The sequence below is a fragment of the Macrotis lagotis genome, chromosome X (assembly GCF_037893015.1).
Source record: "Macrotis lagotis isolate mMagLag1 chromosome X, bilby.v1.9.chrom.fasta, whole genome shotgun sequence".
Classification (NCBI taxonomy): domain Eukaryota; kingdom Metazoa; phylum Chordata; class Mammalia; order Peramelemorphia; family Peramelidae; genus Macrotis; species Macrotis lagotis.
Window position 1 is genome coordinate 485,232,773 of NC_133666.1, and position 13,515 is coordinate 485,246,287.

General features: G+C 30.5%; 1 protein-coding gene across 1 annotated transcript in view; it reads right to left on the reverse strand.

Annotated features, from left to right (window-relative positions):
* Window positions 1-325: 325 nt before the first annotated feature.
* CD226 (CD226 molecule) overlaps window positions 326-13,515 on the reverse strand; it is a 105,914-nt gene continuing 92,724 nt past the window's right edge. The window contains exons 5-6 of the mRNA XM_074207763.1: window positions 11,257-11,299; window positions 326-7,693 (exon numbers count right to left, since the gene is read on the reverse strand). Of these exons, the coding sequence (XP_074063864.1) occupies window positions 7,583-7,693; window positions 11,257-11,299 (154 nt within the window). The 3' untranslated portion in view covers window positions 326-7,582. The remainder of the gene's footprint in view (window positions 7,694-11,256; window positions 11,300-13,515) is intronic.

Genomic DNA, 13,515 nt, shown 5'->3' on the forward strand with positions numbered 1-13,515 from the left:
GACATAAACATATACATACACATACACACACTATTGTAGTAGTTCCTTTTCATGGTAGCCAAAATTTTAAAAAGTATCCATTCATATTGTGTGTATATATATATATATATATATATATATATATAATGTATATATATAATAATATATATGTATATATATATAATGTATATATATACATAATAATACTGATATATATATATATATCAATGGGAATTGAAAGAACAATAACCATAACATAATTAAAGATTAATGCTCTGAAATTATAAAGAACAAGTTTGACCTAAAATGAGAGATATGAGAAAATATTCTCTCCATCTTCCACATCTATAAAGAGGCAGGGGATTCAAAGATGTGGAATTAGGTATATAAAATCAGATTTTTTTCAATTGGTTGATCTTTTTTTTTTTCAGTTTTTCCCTCTTCTTTTAAATTTTTTTGTATTAAGATAAAAGGGATGTGTATAAAAGGGAAAAAAGGAAGAGTTAAAGGTAGAAATGTTATCCTTGAAAAAATGATAAAAGTCTATTAAAATGTTGGAACCTATTAATCTAAAAAAATGTGATAATCCAGATGTTTTCTTACTAAGTATAATACTATAAATAGCATGACCTATATATTATTTACTCAAATTCAATGTAACAAGTATTTATATGTCTATAGGGATTTGCTAGAATCTGAGTATATAAAGACAAAGATGAATCAACACTTTCTCTCAAGGAGGATACATTCTAGCAATTAACTCATATAAATGTATGGTAGACAAAGAGACAGACAAGAAGTTATGAGATGTGTATGCTGTTCCTGGTTTTATTTGTTTACTTGCTATGTAATTTTGTGCAAGTCATTTAACCTCTCCTGAATCTATTTCTTCTTCTGTAAAATAAGAATAATAATTTCTGCCTTATGTACCTCTTAGGATTACATGAACATTTTTAAAAACATAAAAAATTCATGTATAATATATATGGGACTGTTTATTATGCATAGTTATATACTATATACATCATTAAATTTACTGTTTTAACTTAATTCAAATTTTCTATTAATGGCCATTTGTATTATAATTAATAATAAATAGGGCTTACTATAATAAAACTGCATACTCAATATTGTTTAGCAATTTGAACTTTTAATTTACTCAAACAAAATTAACCAGTGTCTCTTCTTCCAGAGCCATAACCCTATCACCCATCTCTCCATCTCCTTCCCTCTCCCATGTAAGCATAGCTATACATGAATATATACATACATATACATAAACATTAATAAGATATTGTTTCTTTTTTAACTTTTGTACATGCTTAATTTGAATTTCCTTATAGAGAATATTATTTAAAAATGTAGAATTTCTCCTCTAGTTCTCAATTCTCTCTACATCACTTAAAGAAAATTTCCTAAGGTTCCTCTCTGAAATTATGGATTTCATCATTTCTTATGACACAATAATATTCCATAATTTGCATAACACAATTTTAAATCATAAAAGATTCCCTTACTTTGTTTTTTTTTATTTTGGCTACTATGAAAACCTGCTATAAATATTTTTTGTTTAGATTCTTTTCTTCTTTTTTAAATTTGTTAACATATAATAAATATTTTAATGGAATAACTGGGTAAAACTTTATCTACAGTTTGGTAGCCTTCCAGATATAATTCCAAATGGCTTTCAAAATGGTTACACAAATTCACAGTTGTAGCAATCATGCACTGATACAACATTTGTCCTTTTCCTTGTAATCATATTTACCAGTTTAATGATTATGAGGTGAAGCCTAAAATTTACTTCAATTTGCAGTTCTCTAAATATCAAACATTAAAGCATTCTTTCATAACTGTAAATAGCTTGGATTTCTTTTTTGGAATATTGTGTTCATGTCCCTTAACCATTTATCCAGTAGGTAATAAATAATCCTTCATCTTATAATTTTGAATCAGATGCTTGTATATTTTAGAAATGACACAATTGTCAGAAAAACTTATTGTAAACTTTTTGTTCCATTCTAGTTTTTACCACATTAGATTTGCTTGTGCAAGAAATTTTTAATTTTATAGAATCAAGTTTTTTTTTGACCTATGTGATCTGCCCTACATGGTTAGTCATAAACTCTTCCTCTATAAATAGATAAGAAAAGAAATTTTTTCTTTGCTATTCTCATTTATTTATCATGCAACTTTATATATTTAAGGTATGTTTCCATGTTAAACTTATATTGTTGTACAATGAAATAATAAAACTAGGGTCTTCGGGTTTATCAAACTTTATGTTATTGTATTTTTTCTTCTATATGTTTTGCAAATAATCTGTAATACTAAACAATCTATCCTTTTTAACTAGTACTAAATCATTTTAATGATTATTGCTTTATAATACAGCTTGACATTTAATACTGAGAAATTTCCCTTCCTTCCTGTTTTTTAACAATTTACCTTGAAATTCTTGACCTTTTATTATTTTAACTTCATTATTCTCTTTTTCTCTCTTATATTTGCTTGTTTGTATGTAAGTACATATATGTATATATACATATATATGTATATATATATATATATATATAGCAATAAAGATATAGTAAAATTTTGGAGAGTTTGATTAATATAATACTAAATAAGTAAATCATAAACATATAGCAAATCACCTTATTATATTGGCACAACTCACTCATGAACAATGACTATTCCTCCAGTTATTTCACACTATTTCTGCAGTGTTTTATAGTAAATTCACACAGCTTCTGGGTTAACTTTTGTAGATATACACCCAAGTTTTTTGGAGTTTCTATAAATATTTTATTGGAATTTCTCTTTCTATTTTTGCTAGATTTTGTTGATTATTTATAGAAATATTGATGCTTTAGTCAATTAATTTTATATTCTGAAATTTGCTAATTATTATTTCAATTAATTTTAATTAACTTTCTAGAGTTCATTAGCTACATCAAATTGCTATCTGAAAAAATCATAACTTTTTTACTTTTGCCTTTGTTTATTCCCTCAATTCCTAGTTGTTGTATTATTACTATAGTCAGAATTTATAGTATTATGTTAGTTGTGCTGTTGTTAATAGGCATATATTCTTTATACCGATTTTGTTGCAAAAACATCTAACTTTTCTCCATTACAAACAATGCTTGTTCTTGGAATTAGATTAAATACTATTATTATATTACTGGAAAATCATTTATTCTTATTATTTTAAGAATTAATAGAAATAAGTGATGTATTTAGAAAAAATATTCTTTTGACATTTACTAATATAATCATATTTTTATTATATTAAATTTTTGCTTTCCTTATGTTGAAGCAACCCTGAATTTCTGATATGAATCATCTTGTCATCGTGTTTAATTTTTCTAATATTTTATTTAATATTTTCACATCAATAATTATTAGAAATTAGTTGGAAGTTTTCTTTCTCTGCTTAGTCTCTCCCTAATTTGGGGGTTAAAACTTTATTTGTATCATAGAAAGAGATTAGAAAAGTGCTTTAGATTCTTATTTCACAAATAGTTCATTTGGTATTGGAATTAATTACTCTTTAAATATTTGTTAGAATTACCTTCAGAATCTTTGTGGCTAAGTTGGCACAACAGAGACCTCTGATAAAGTAGCTTCAGTTAATTCCTTGTTGGCTGGGTCTATATTTCACCTAAAGGATAGACTTTTTAACTACTCAAACAGATCCATGACTATATTAATTTTGAAGTTTCTTCTAGTGATGCATATTGCAACATAACCACCGTTGTCCATACTGTATGATTCTTGTCTTATGTCTTCCTATAAATTCATTAGATGATGTACACCCAACATGCTGAATATCTTTCTCATTTCCATATGACAAAAGGTGTATAACAGATGTCTACTTTTCATCTCTTGTTCTTGCCATATAATCAGCTCTTCTCTTCCTATTAAACAATTCCTTTGGCAAAAGCTTTTTCTTCTTTTTCTTATTTTATACTTCAAATATTGAAATAGAAAATCTGCTGCCAACAACTAGGTCAAAATTCCAATACCGCAATGAATTCAACTTCACTTCTCAATTTTTTCATAGATTCAAAGATTTAATTTTTGTGACCACATTATTTAATTTATACTAAAATTTAAAAATATTAGAACACTCCTTTATGAAAACAATAGCCTCTAACCATCTAGTCTCGATCTGGATTCCTTCCAGATCTTCATAAAAAAGATGGGGAAAACTCTGACCACAGTTTTTTGAAAAGAATAGGTAAGAAAGGAGCATTTTTCCTTTTTTGGATACATAATCAAAAATGGAAAAGCATAAAGAAAATCAGAGTTTGCCCTAATACTCATGGATTTAAAAGGAAATGAACTTCCTCACCTTACCACAGAGATCAAAAAAGCAATAACTGCTGTCTTCAAAAGATTATAATTTATAATGTTAGGATTAGGAAGATGTTAATATTTTGGAAAAAATTAAAGATGGATTCTGTATATGGGCTCTCTTTCCATGAGTTAATCCATCTTTAAACTAACCACCATTTCAGTGCTAAATGGGCAGTCAGTCATGCTCCATTCCATGTTAATGAGTTTTTCCTTCCTCAGTTTCTCTGAAATAATAACCATAGAGAAAAGCAAGGCTTCCCTTCCTAGGTCAATGACAGGTAATTAAGCATCTACTTTGACTCCAAAATTATGCATGATTATACAGAGTGATTGGATATGTTTTCTTCTAACTTCCATTCTACATATATATAGAACATAGCATACACGACTATAGAGAACCTCTATCAGTCAAATGACTTCTTCCTGACATTTACAATACTAAATTTTACCCAGTTGACATACCTTAAAATGGTGGGTTCTGCTCATTTTGCCACAACAGTAAAGCAAAATAAATTCAAAGTATTTTTAAGATTCCAGTAACCAGGAGAGAGTTGAAGAATTCATGAAATTTTTATGTTGAAGTAGGGCTTTAAGTGATTTTGGTAGGAAACTAGGTAGTTTGTAGAGGAGGAGAAATGAGGAGGAAGTACATTTTAGATTTGGGGGACAACCCCAGTTCAAAGGTATAGAATTAGAAAATGAAGTATTTGTGAATAACAACAATAAATATAAAAACATACAGAGAAATACAGAGAACATAATAAAAGGATTATTGGGACCAGGTTTTAAAGGGTTTTAAATATCAGAAGAGTTTATACATGATCCTATGGGGCTATGAGCAACTACTTTAATCTATTCTATTGAATGGGGAAGTGACAATGGGAGAGACAAGAAGATGACTCATATTACATAAATAATACCTAATTCCCCAAAATATAAACAATGAGAAAATTGAAGTCTTTTTAAATATTCTGGTCTATCCAGGAGATTGCCATAAACAAGAAAAGTAAAACCATTAACAAAAGCAAGTGAAGGTCAATGATTTCTTTTCTACTGAACAGTTCATGTAATAATTACTATTTTAGATATAATTTAACTCTCCCTGAATTTTTTTTCAAGGCACATCTGTTATTTCTCATGTCAATTAATCAGGGAGATTTTTATCAGGATTGTCGTGAAAGTTATTTTTCTTATCCTCTAAAATGTAAGAAATAATAATTCACTATTTACAATAAAATCAAGCTTCATTAAACATGTTTCATCTCATCATCAGATAGAGGCAATAGATCCTATTTGTCCTAGCACAGTTCTGAAACAGCCACAACCCTATAAATTTTAGGGGTTTTTTAAATTAAATTATTTTGAAAAGCAATTTATAAGTCAATTAAAATATAAACTAACAAATGAAAGTGCCATGGCATAATAGATAGAGATCTGGCTTTAGAGATAGGCATGGCTCTTATAGATCTCATAGGCATAAATCTCATTCTAATAATTACCAATTGTGTGACCCTGGACAAGTCACAATTTCTCAATGCTCTAGTCAACTTCCTAAGACTATAAATTGCAGAAAAAGCACAATCTGCAGATTTATCTATCTAGGAATTCCCTATATGTATGGAAATTATATATTCAATCCTTATTAGATTGCAAGTTATTTGAGGGAAAGGACTTTCTTCTTATTTGTATCCCCAGTGTTTAACACATAATAGGCACTTAATGAATTTTTATAAATTATTGACATAGCCTATCCTAGAACAATAACATTGTGACCTATTCAACAGAGTGTGTATCTACCCCTTATCATATGAAATCATATGATAAAAGATTTCAAGCTGGAAGGAGTCACAAAGGTCATTAATACAGTCTCTTATTTTAGAGAGATGGGAAAATTGAGACCCAGAGAAGTTAAATGATTTGTCCAAGGTCACATATATTGCATGTTGCATATTTGGAAATTGAATCTGGAGTCACAAAACTAGTACTATTCCCAATGTACTATACTGTTTCCCTTAATGGTATAAAGTAAATACTTGCTAAGTCACAGAGGGTAAACAAGGATTTTCCTAGCCTATGAAAAAATCAATGCTACTTATAAAATAAGGCCAAAATATTTTTTAAATTAATTAATTCATAACAATAAATTACAACATTTGTGTCTTATAAAAAGTCTAAGAAATTGATTGTGTTTTTGTCTAATGGCATGCCCTAGACTTAAAATATCTCTAGTAAAATGAATTTTTAGCAAAATGAATCATATCTTTCAGAAATTAAGGCTCAATATGTTAAGTGCTTTACACCAGTGGCAGCTTGGTGACACCATAAATACAGTGCTGGGCATAGCATTATTCATAAGATTCATCTTCCTGAGTTTAAATCTGGCCTTAAACACTTAGCAGTTCTGTGACCCTGGGCAAGTCGCTGAACCCTATAATCCCACCTCCTCATCTGTGATATGAGTTGGAGAAGGAAATAGCAAACTACTCTAACATCTTTATCAAGAAAACCCAAATGATGCCACAGTCAGACACAGCAGAATATCTGAAAAAGTCAAGCCTACTGTGATATGTTTACTTTGGGGGGATTTCTCATTATAAGTTACCCAGCAGACCTGGACTAGAAATACAATTGGGACTAGAAGGGGTAGTTATGATGCCCTAAACAAAGAATAAAAGAGTTTGGCATTCAGCCACACTTTTAACTACAAATTTAATGTCTTAATCTTGCTCTGAATTGATTGTCAATTAAATTATTACTATTGAATTAGGAGATAATTAAGGCATATTTGAATATTAAAGGGAAACTTGAAGAAAATCCAAAGAAATAAAAATATAATGGTAGAATGAGAATGAAAAGTTAATTCTTGGGGACAGAAAACATCAGTTACACAAAAAAGGTTCACCAAGACATTTGCAGAGAGGAAGGAAAGGTCCCCTCACATCCACTTTCAGAAATACAAGATTCAGAGAAGCAAGCCCTTGGAGTGATTCTGACTTTCATTTGGGAGAGGGATAAACCACAGGAGGTCACCATGCCTTGCTCCCCCACTAATCTTTCCAATCTTTCAAATATTTCTGAGTTTACTCAATCAAATAATGGCGTTAACTTGATTATGCAGTCTTCCCTGCATAAGAAGAAGTAAATACAATCAATATGGATCTGTGTAAATATAAAGGAACTCTCTAAAAGCAATATGCATTTGACTTTATATGCTTGCTTTAAATAAATTGAAGAGCTGCTATCTTGGATTTGGTCTTTGAGAGAAGGCAGGACAGTTGACATAAATATCCTCTTCTTTGTAATCTTGAGCTTGGTCAGGAACCCCACTTCTGGCATAGGTTTTAGAAGGCTAGAAAAAGAATGTGGAATAAATATAAGAAAAGTAAATGCATCAATTTCAGTAAATATTAGAAATGCATATTATACATGAGTATGGATGGCCTTCACACATTGTCAGCACAAGATACTAAACCCCACCACAACTGAATCTGTAAGGGATTTTCTTCATTAGTGTCAATAGTAAGCTTCTCTTTGAAAATATATTCCTAATGTGAAAGTATAAATTTGAACTGAAATACAACAGATGTCCAGGCTGTCAATAAAGTGAGGGGATTGGTAATCTCTAAAGTCCCTTCTAGTTCTAAATCTATGATCCTTTCATTTAAAAGAATAGAGTGAATTAGAAAACAAAAAGATATATTTCAACATAATAAAGGAAAAAACATAATAAAATTTACTTTGTGCTTTCATCGTCTCATAAATACTGTCATTTTAACTCCCAATAACCTCTTGCAATGTCCTGTTTATGTATATATGTGTATATGTATGTATATATGTACAAATAAATGGATGGATGAATATGTATGTGTATTTATGCATGTGTATGTATAATAATCATGTATATGTAAGTATAGTGTAAATATATTATATGTATATGTGTATGCATAATGTATATTTATTTGAATGTATGTGTGTATAATCACTTCCATCAGAAAAATTTCTTATAGTTAATTCATAAAAGTCTAACCAAGTAGAATAGTAGTAGTATAAATGTCACAGATATATATCCATATATTCATGGAGATATTGCATAAAACATAATGTGTACATATACCAAAATTGTTAAAATCATATATTGTTGGTTATATTATTTACAATATATATTATATGACATATTATACACTTTATATGTATATATAAAGATAAATAGCCAGTCTCACTAAGTACATAGAATCAATTCACAAGTAGATGAAGTCATTAGATACAGCAGTCCATTGAACAAGAAAAAGGCGAAAAAACACCTCAGTTCATTGTGACTTAAGAATCACGAATTTTTATTCTCCCCAAAATAACATTAAAGAAGCAGCTTGGTGTAGTGACTAGAAAAACTGACCAAGAAGACAAGGGTTCAAATCTCACTTATGATATTAACTGTGTGACCCAGGGTAATTCACCTAACATCTTTATATACCCCGAGAAATTAAGGTTTCAGATAGAAAAGTACAGTTTCTTCAATATTTAAAATAAGTTCAATTTGGATGTTTATATGACCCATATATTTTTTATTTCTATAGTTCGTATCATAACATTTAAACTTTTCTCCTTCCCAGTCTCTTCCTTTAAAAATTTGAAGAGTAGCCCTAACTTCTTCTGTTCAAATATTCATAAAAATGTGCAGTGTTTCTATTCATTTTGTGTATTTTATAAAAAATATGTGAAAATTAAGAACCCTAGAAGTATTCCCAAAACACTTCAGGATTTATAATACTAGTCTCAGGACAGCAAATAACATTACTCGAATCAAATTTTGCCTTAATTTACCGAGCAAGCAAAATTATAAGTTATATATTTTTATATAAAGTTTCTGATGGTGGTTCAAGTCATTTTTCATTTGGGTTGTAATTTAACAGAATAGTTTAAATATTTCAAGTTATATATATTTCCAATATATTAATTCAAGTCCTAATAATATTTTTCTCATTTGTGAAATATTGTTGGTCTTGAAATATTAAAATAATTAACTCAAATCTTCATTTCACATTCTGTTTATTATACATAGCAAATAAGGCAAGAAGGGGTAGTAGAGGGAGCATGGCAAGAGGACTGGTCTTGGAATTAGGTAGGTCTTAGATTAAGTCCTAAATCTGCCACTTTGTAACCCAAGCAAGTCATATTATCCCTCTGAGTCTGTTTCCTCATCTATAAAATGAAGATTAAATTATTTGTGCTTTAATATAGCTCAAAAGATTACAAGGAAATTTTGTGTATGAGAGAGAAAATGCCATGTGTTACTATGACCTATTGTTCTGCTGAATAGGTGAATCAGAAAAGTTATTTTCTAAAGCAGTTTACAAAGAATTTTTTGAGTTCAAGTGAATTTATGAGTTTTGTTCTTGGTTTTTTTTTTAGGTTTTTGCTAGACAATGAGGTTAAGTGGTTTGCCCAAGGCCACACAGCTGGGTAATTATTAAGTGTCTGAGGCCACATTTGAACTCAGGTACTCCTGACTCCAGGGCCAGTGCTTTATCCACTGCAGCACCTAGCCATCCCTGAATTGATGAGTTTTACTGCACCCTTAAATTTTTTAGATTTAGGTTTGATTTTTTTAATTTTCTTCCAATATTCTTTATAAGTTAAGTGATAGAGCATTGCCAAAGAAAGAAATGGAATTCACAAGTCCAGAGAGTAGGTGGTAATGGAATAGTCAAAGAAGCTAGAGTAAATAACTCATTAATTTTGAATAACACTTTTTACAGTTCCCTAGTGTCCCAAAGAAGCTAAATTATATTCCTAATGGAAATTTAAAAGTTATTTTGATCCTTTTTTTTTCTGGTGACCTTTCTGATTTGCTTTCAAAGGTCAAGAAATGTCATTGAAATAAATTATCACTGTGCAGCTACATAATCAAATTGCACTGATTTCCAGAGATAAATTCACATGAAGTGCCTAACAAAAGTATTTCAAAAGCTTTATATATGCTAAGGGAAGAGAGAGTAATGAGTTGTTGCTGGTGAGAAATTTCTCACTATATTCTATTGCAGATTGGCTACTATTTATTTAAATTCCATATAGATAGATAGATAGATAGATAGATAGATAGATAGATGCATAGATAGATAGACAGACAGACAGATATAGATAGATGGTAGGTAGATAAATAGAACAGATAAAGGAAATAGGTATATAGTTTATAAATATAGATGATATAGTTATATAAAGATAAAGATAGAAATAAACTTATATAACTATATTGTTTTGTTTTCTTTTGTTTTTGCAAGGCAATGGGGTTAAGTGGTTTGCCCAAGACCACACAGCTAAGTAATTATTAAGTGTCACTGGATTTGAACTCAGATACTTCTAACTCCAGGGCTGGTGCTCTATCCACTGCACCACCTAGCTGCCCCTGAGACTTATATAACTATGAAAAGAAGGAGAGAGAGAGAGAGAGAGAGAGAGAGAGAGAGAGAGAGAGAGAGAGAGAGAGAGAGAGAGAGAGAGAGAGAGAGAGAGAGAGAGAGAGAGAGAGAGAGAGAGAGAGAGAGAGAGAGAGAGAATGAGAGCACCATAACTGATAAAGAGAACCAGGAAGACCTGGGCTCAAGTCCCACCATAGAGACATACATAACTGCTGTATCACTATAAGGAAATAACTTTACCTTTCAGTCCCCAAGGTAGTTTTTCCAGGACTAAAAATAATGGATATGGTATTTGAATTCAATGATTATTTCAACCTAAGTGAAAAATGACTTGAATGCCCATCAGAAACTTTATCAGACATATACCTCATTACTTTGCTTGCTTGGTAAATCAAAACAAAATTTAATACGAGTAATTTTGTTTTTACATACTCTCCTCTCCACTGGAGAAGCATTATACTAATAAGAATATAAACTCAACATTGAGCGACCTTACCTGGGTCTGAGTATACCACAGTGCCTTAGACAATTTCTTCCTCCTAGAAATCCAAATTTAACAGAGTTATTAAATCAAATCATGGTATGTTATCCAATCTTTTTTTTGTTTGTTTTTGCAAGGGAATACAATTAAGTGACTTGCCCAAGGCCACACACCTAGGTAATTATGAAGTGTCTGAGGCTAGTTTTGAACTCAGGTCCTCCTGACTCCAGGGTCAACCAGTGCTCTATCCACTGTGTCACCAAGCTGCCCTCTATGTGATCCAATCTTAAAACCACTTACCTTCATTTTTTTGGCATCCTAATCATTCAATCCTGCTTTTTCATGACTATTCTAGTGTCTTATCTTACTATTTTACAAATAGGGATAAAGTCTATATCTCTGATTTGATATAGAAATCTCCCAAATAAAGGAACTCCCTCTCTCACACTTGTAGCTGATTAGAACATTGAGAAATTAAGTAACTTATCCCAGCTGGACATAAAACTCAGTCTTTTAGTTCTGATGCCAACTCCCTGTCCACTATGCCAAGTTATTTTTTCAAGTGGACAGAGGACGAGTTATGTGATTGGTTTATATTAGACCTCTATAAGGAACTGTAGTTTGCTATCATCAATTAAACTGGCCTTGCTACTCTCCTGTAGCTGACATCTGCCATTAAAGAGCATCTGCCACTCCCTTTAGTCAGGTACAAGCCATTCTCCTATGGACAAAAGAAGATTAGCTTCATAATACTGAGTTCTGTGTGTGCACTTTTATTCCATATCTCATAAATTCCTTGTGTTATAGGTAGTAAGATAGGGAGAATTCTTTGATTAATGTTTCAAACCACAAATATTTATTGATCTTAAGGGAGGAAAAACACAACAGAGAATTAATGAATGAAGGAAAGAGAAAACAATAATGGATTGGGGAAAAAGACAAATAGCAAATTATTTCATTAGCATGAGTAACTAAGTTCAGGTATATATGTGAAGTTATTACATAGAGAGAAGTAATTAGAAATCCAGCATTGAAGTCATGAAGAACTGGATTCATGTCCCAGCTTTAACATATACTAGTTGTGTGATCATATGCAAGTAATTTAACCTGTTTTCTAAGCAGTTCTCCAAAAATTTAAGCTGAAAAAAAAGATTTTGACCTACATTGATATGAGCTCAACAGGGAGTACCTTAAGCTGATGAAGTTATAGGTGTTGTACCCATCCCTATTATAGAAAAATACTGTTTTTCATTCCAAGAAGAATAAAATAAAAAATGTTCTTAGAAAGAATTTGCGTTAGATGCAAGAAGGAAGAATTACTAAAAGAGGGAGAAATTCCTTTCTTAGAAGTGTCAAAAATCTTGAGAGACCTTGTTTCCAGATTGAATGACTTAGGAAGAAATCCAATGTTTTTCTTTAAAAAGCACTGGACTTAAAATACAGGAACAGCTCTTACATTCACTAACTGAACTTGGAAAAAGCATAAGTTCTTTGAGTCTCTATTTTCTTATCTGTAAAGGTAAAAAAAACTTACAAGGTTGCTAACTTCTTGTATAAATATGACATGTGCTAATACTACTACAATTAGAATCCCAAAAAGCCTTCAAAGTTTAACTTAAGTTCTGCTTTATCTGAGGTCTTATCTAAACTCCACCACCTCTTAATTGGTAGTACCTCTCCAATTACTTTATATGTATTTTGTATATACTTATATGTGAATATGCCTCTATCCAATTAGGGAGAAGAGATTTTTTTATTTTTTTCTCTGTATCTCCAACATCTAACATAATACCTGGTTCATAATAAATGCTTAATAAATATTTATTAATTGATTGATTGGTTGATGTACCAACAGATAAAAAAGTAGATAATTCAATAAGAAATTTATTCTCCAAATAATTCAGCATATATCTGATACTTTAATGACTTCAATTAAAATGTGATGTGAGAGAGTGACAGCATATGTTGTATCATATAGGCTCAAGAAAAGCCAAATTACTAAAGTGCTCTGGGTTTCAACTTCCTTCCTGAACTGTAGAATTTTAACATTTCCATTAGAGCATCAAATGACTAGCTAACCATTATGACCAATTGACGAAACTAGGTCTTTTCTTCTATAATATTCCAGGTGTACCAAAAGTGCATGGTAATTAGTTCTTCTTTCGATCACTAAATAGTGTTCCTCTCCTATTCTCTCCTCTCCTCTTCCTCAAGTCATAAACTGCCATTTCCCTGAATCCAGAAATTTATCTTCTAGTTATTCGCTACTGATAG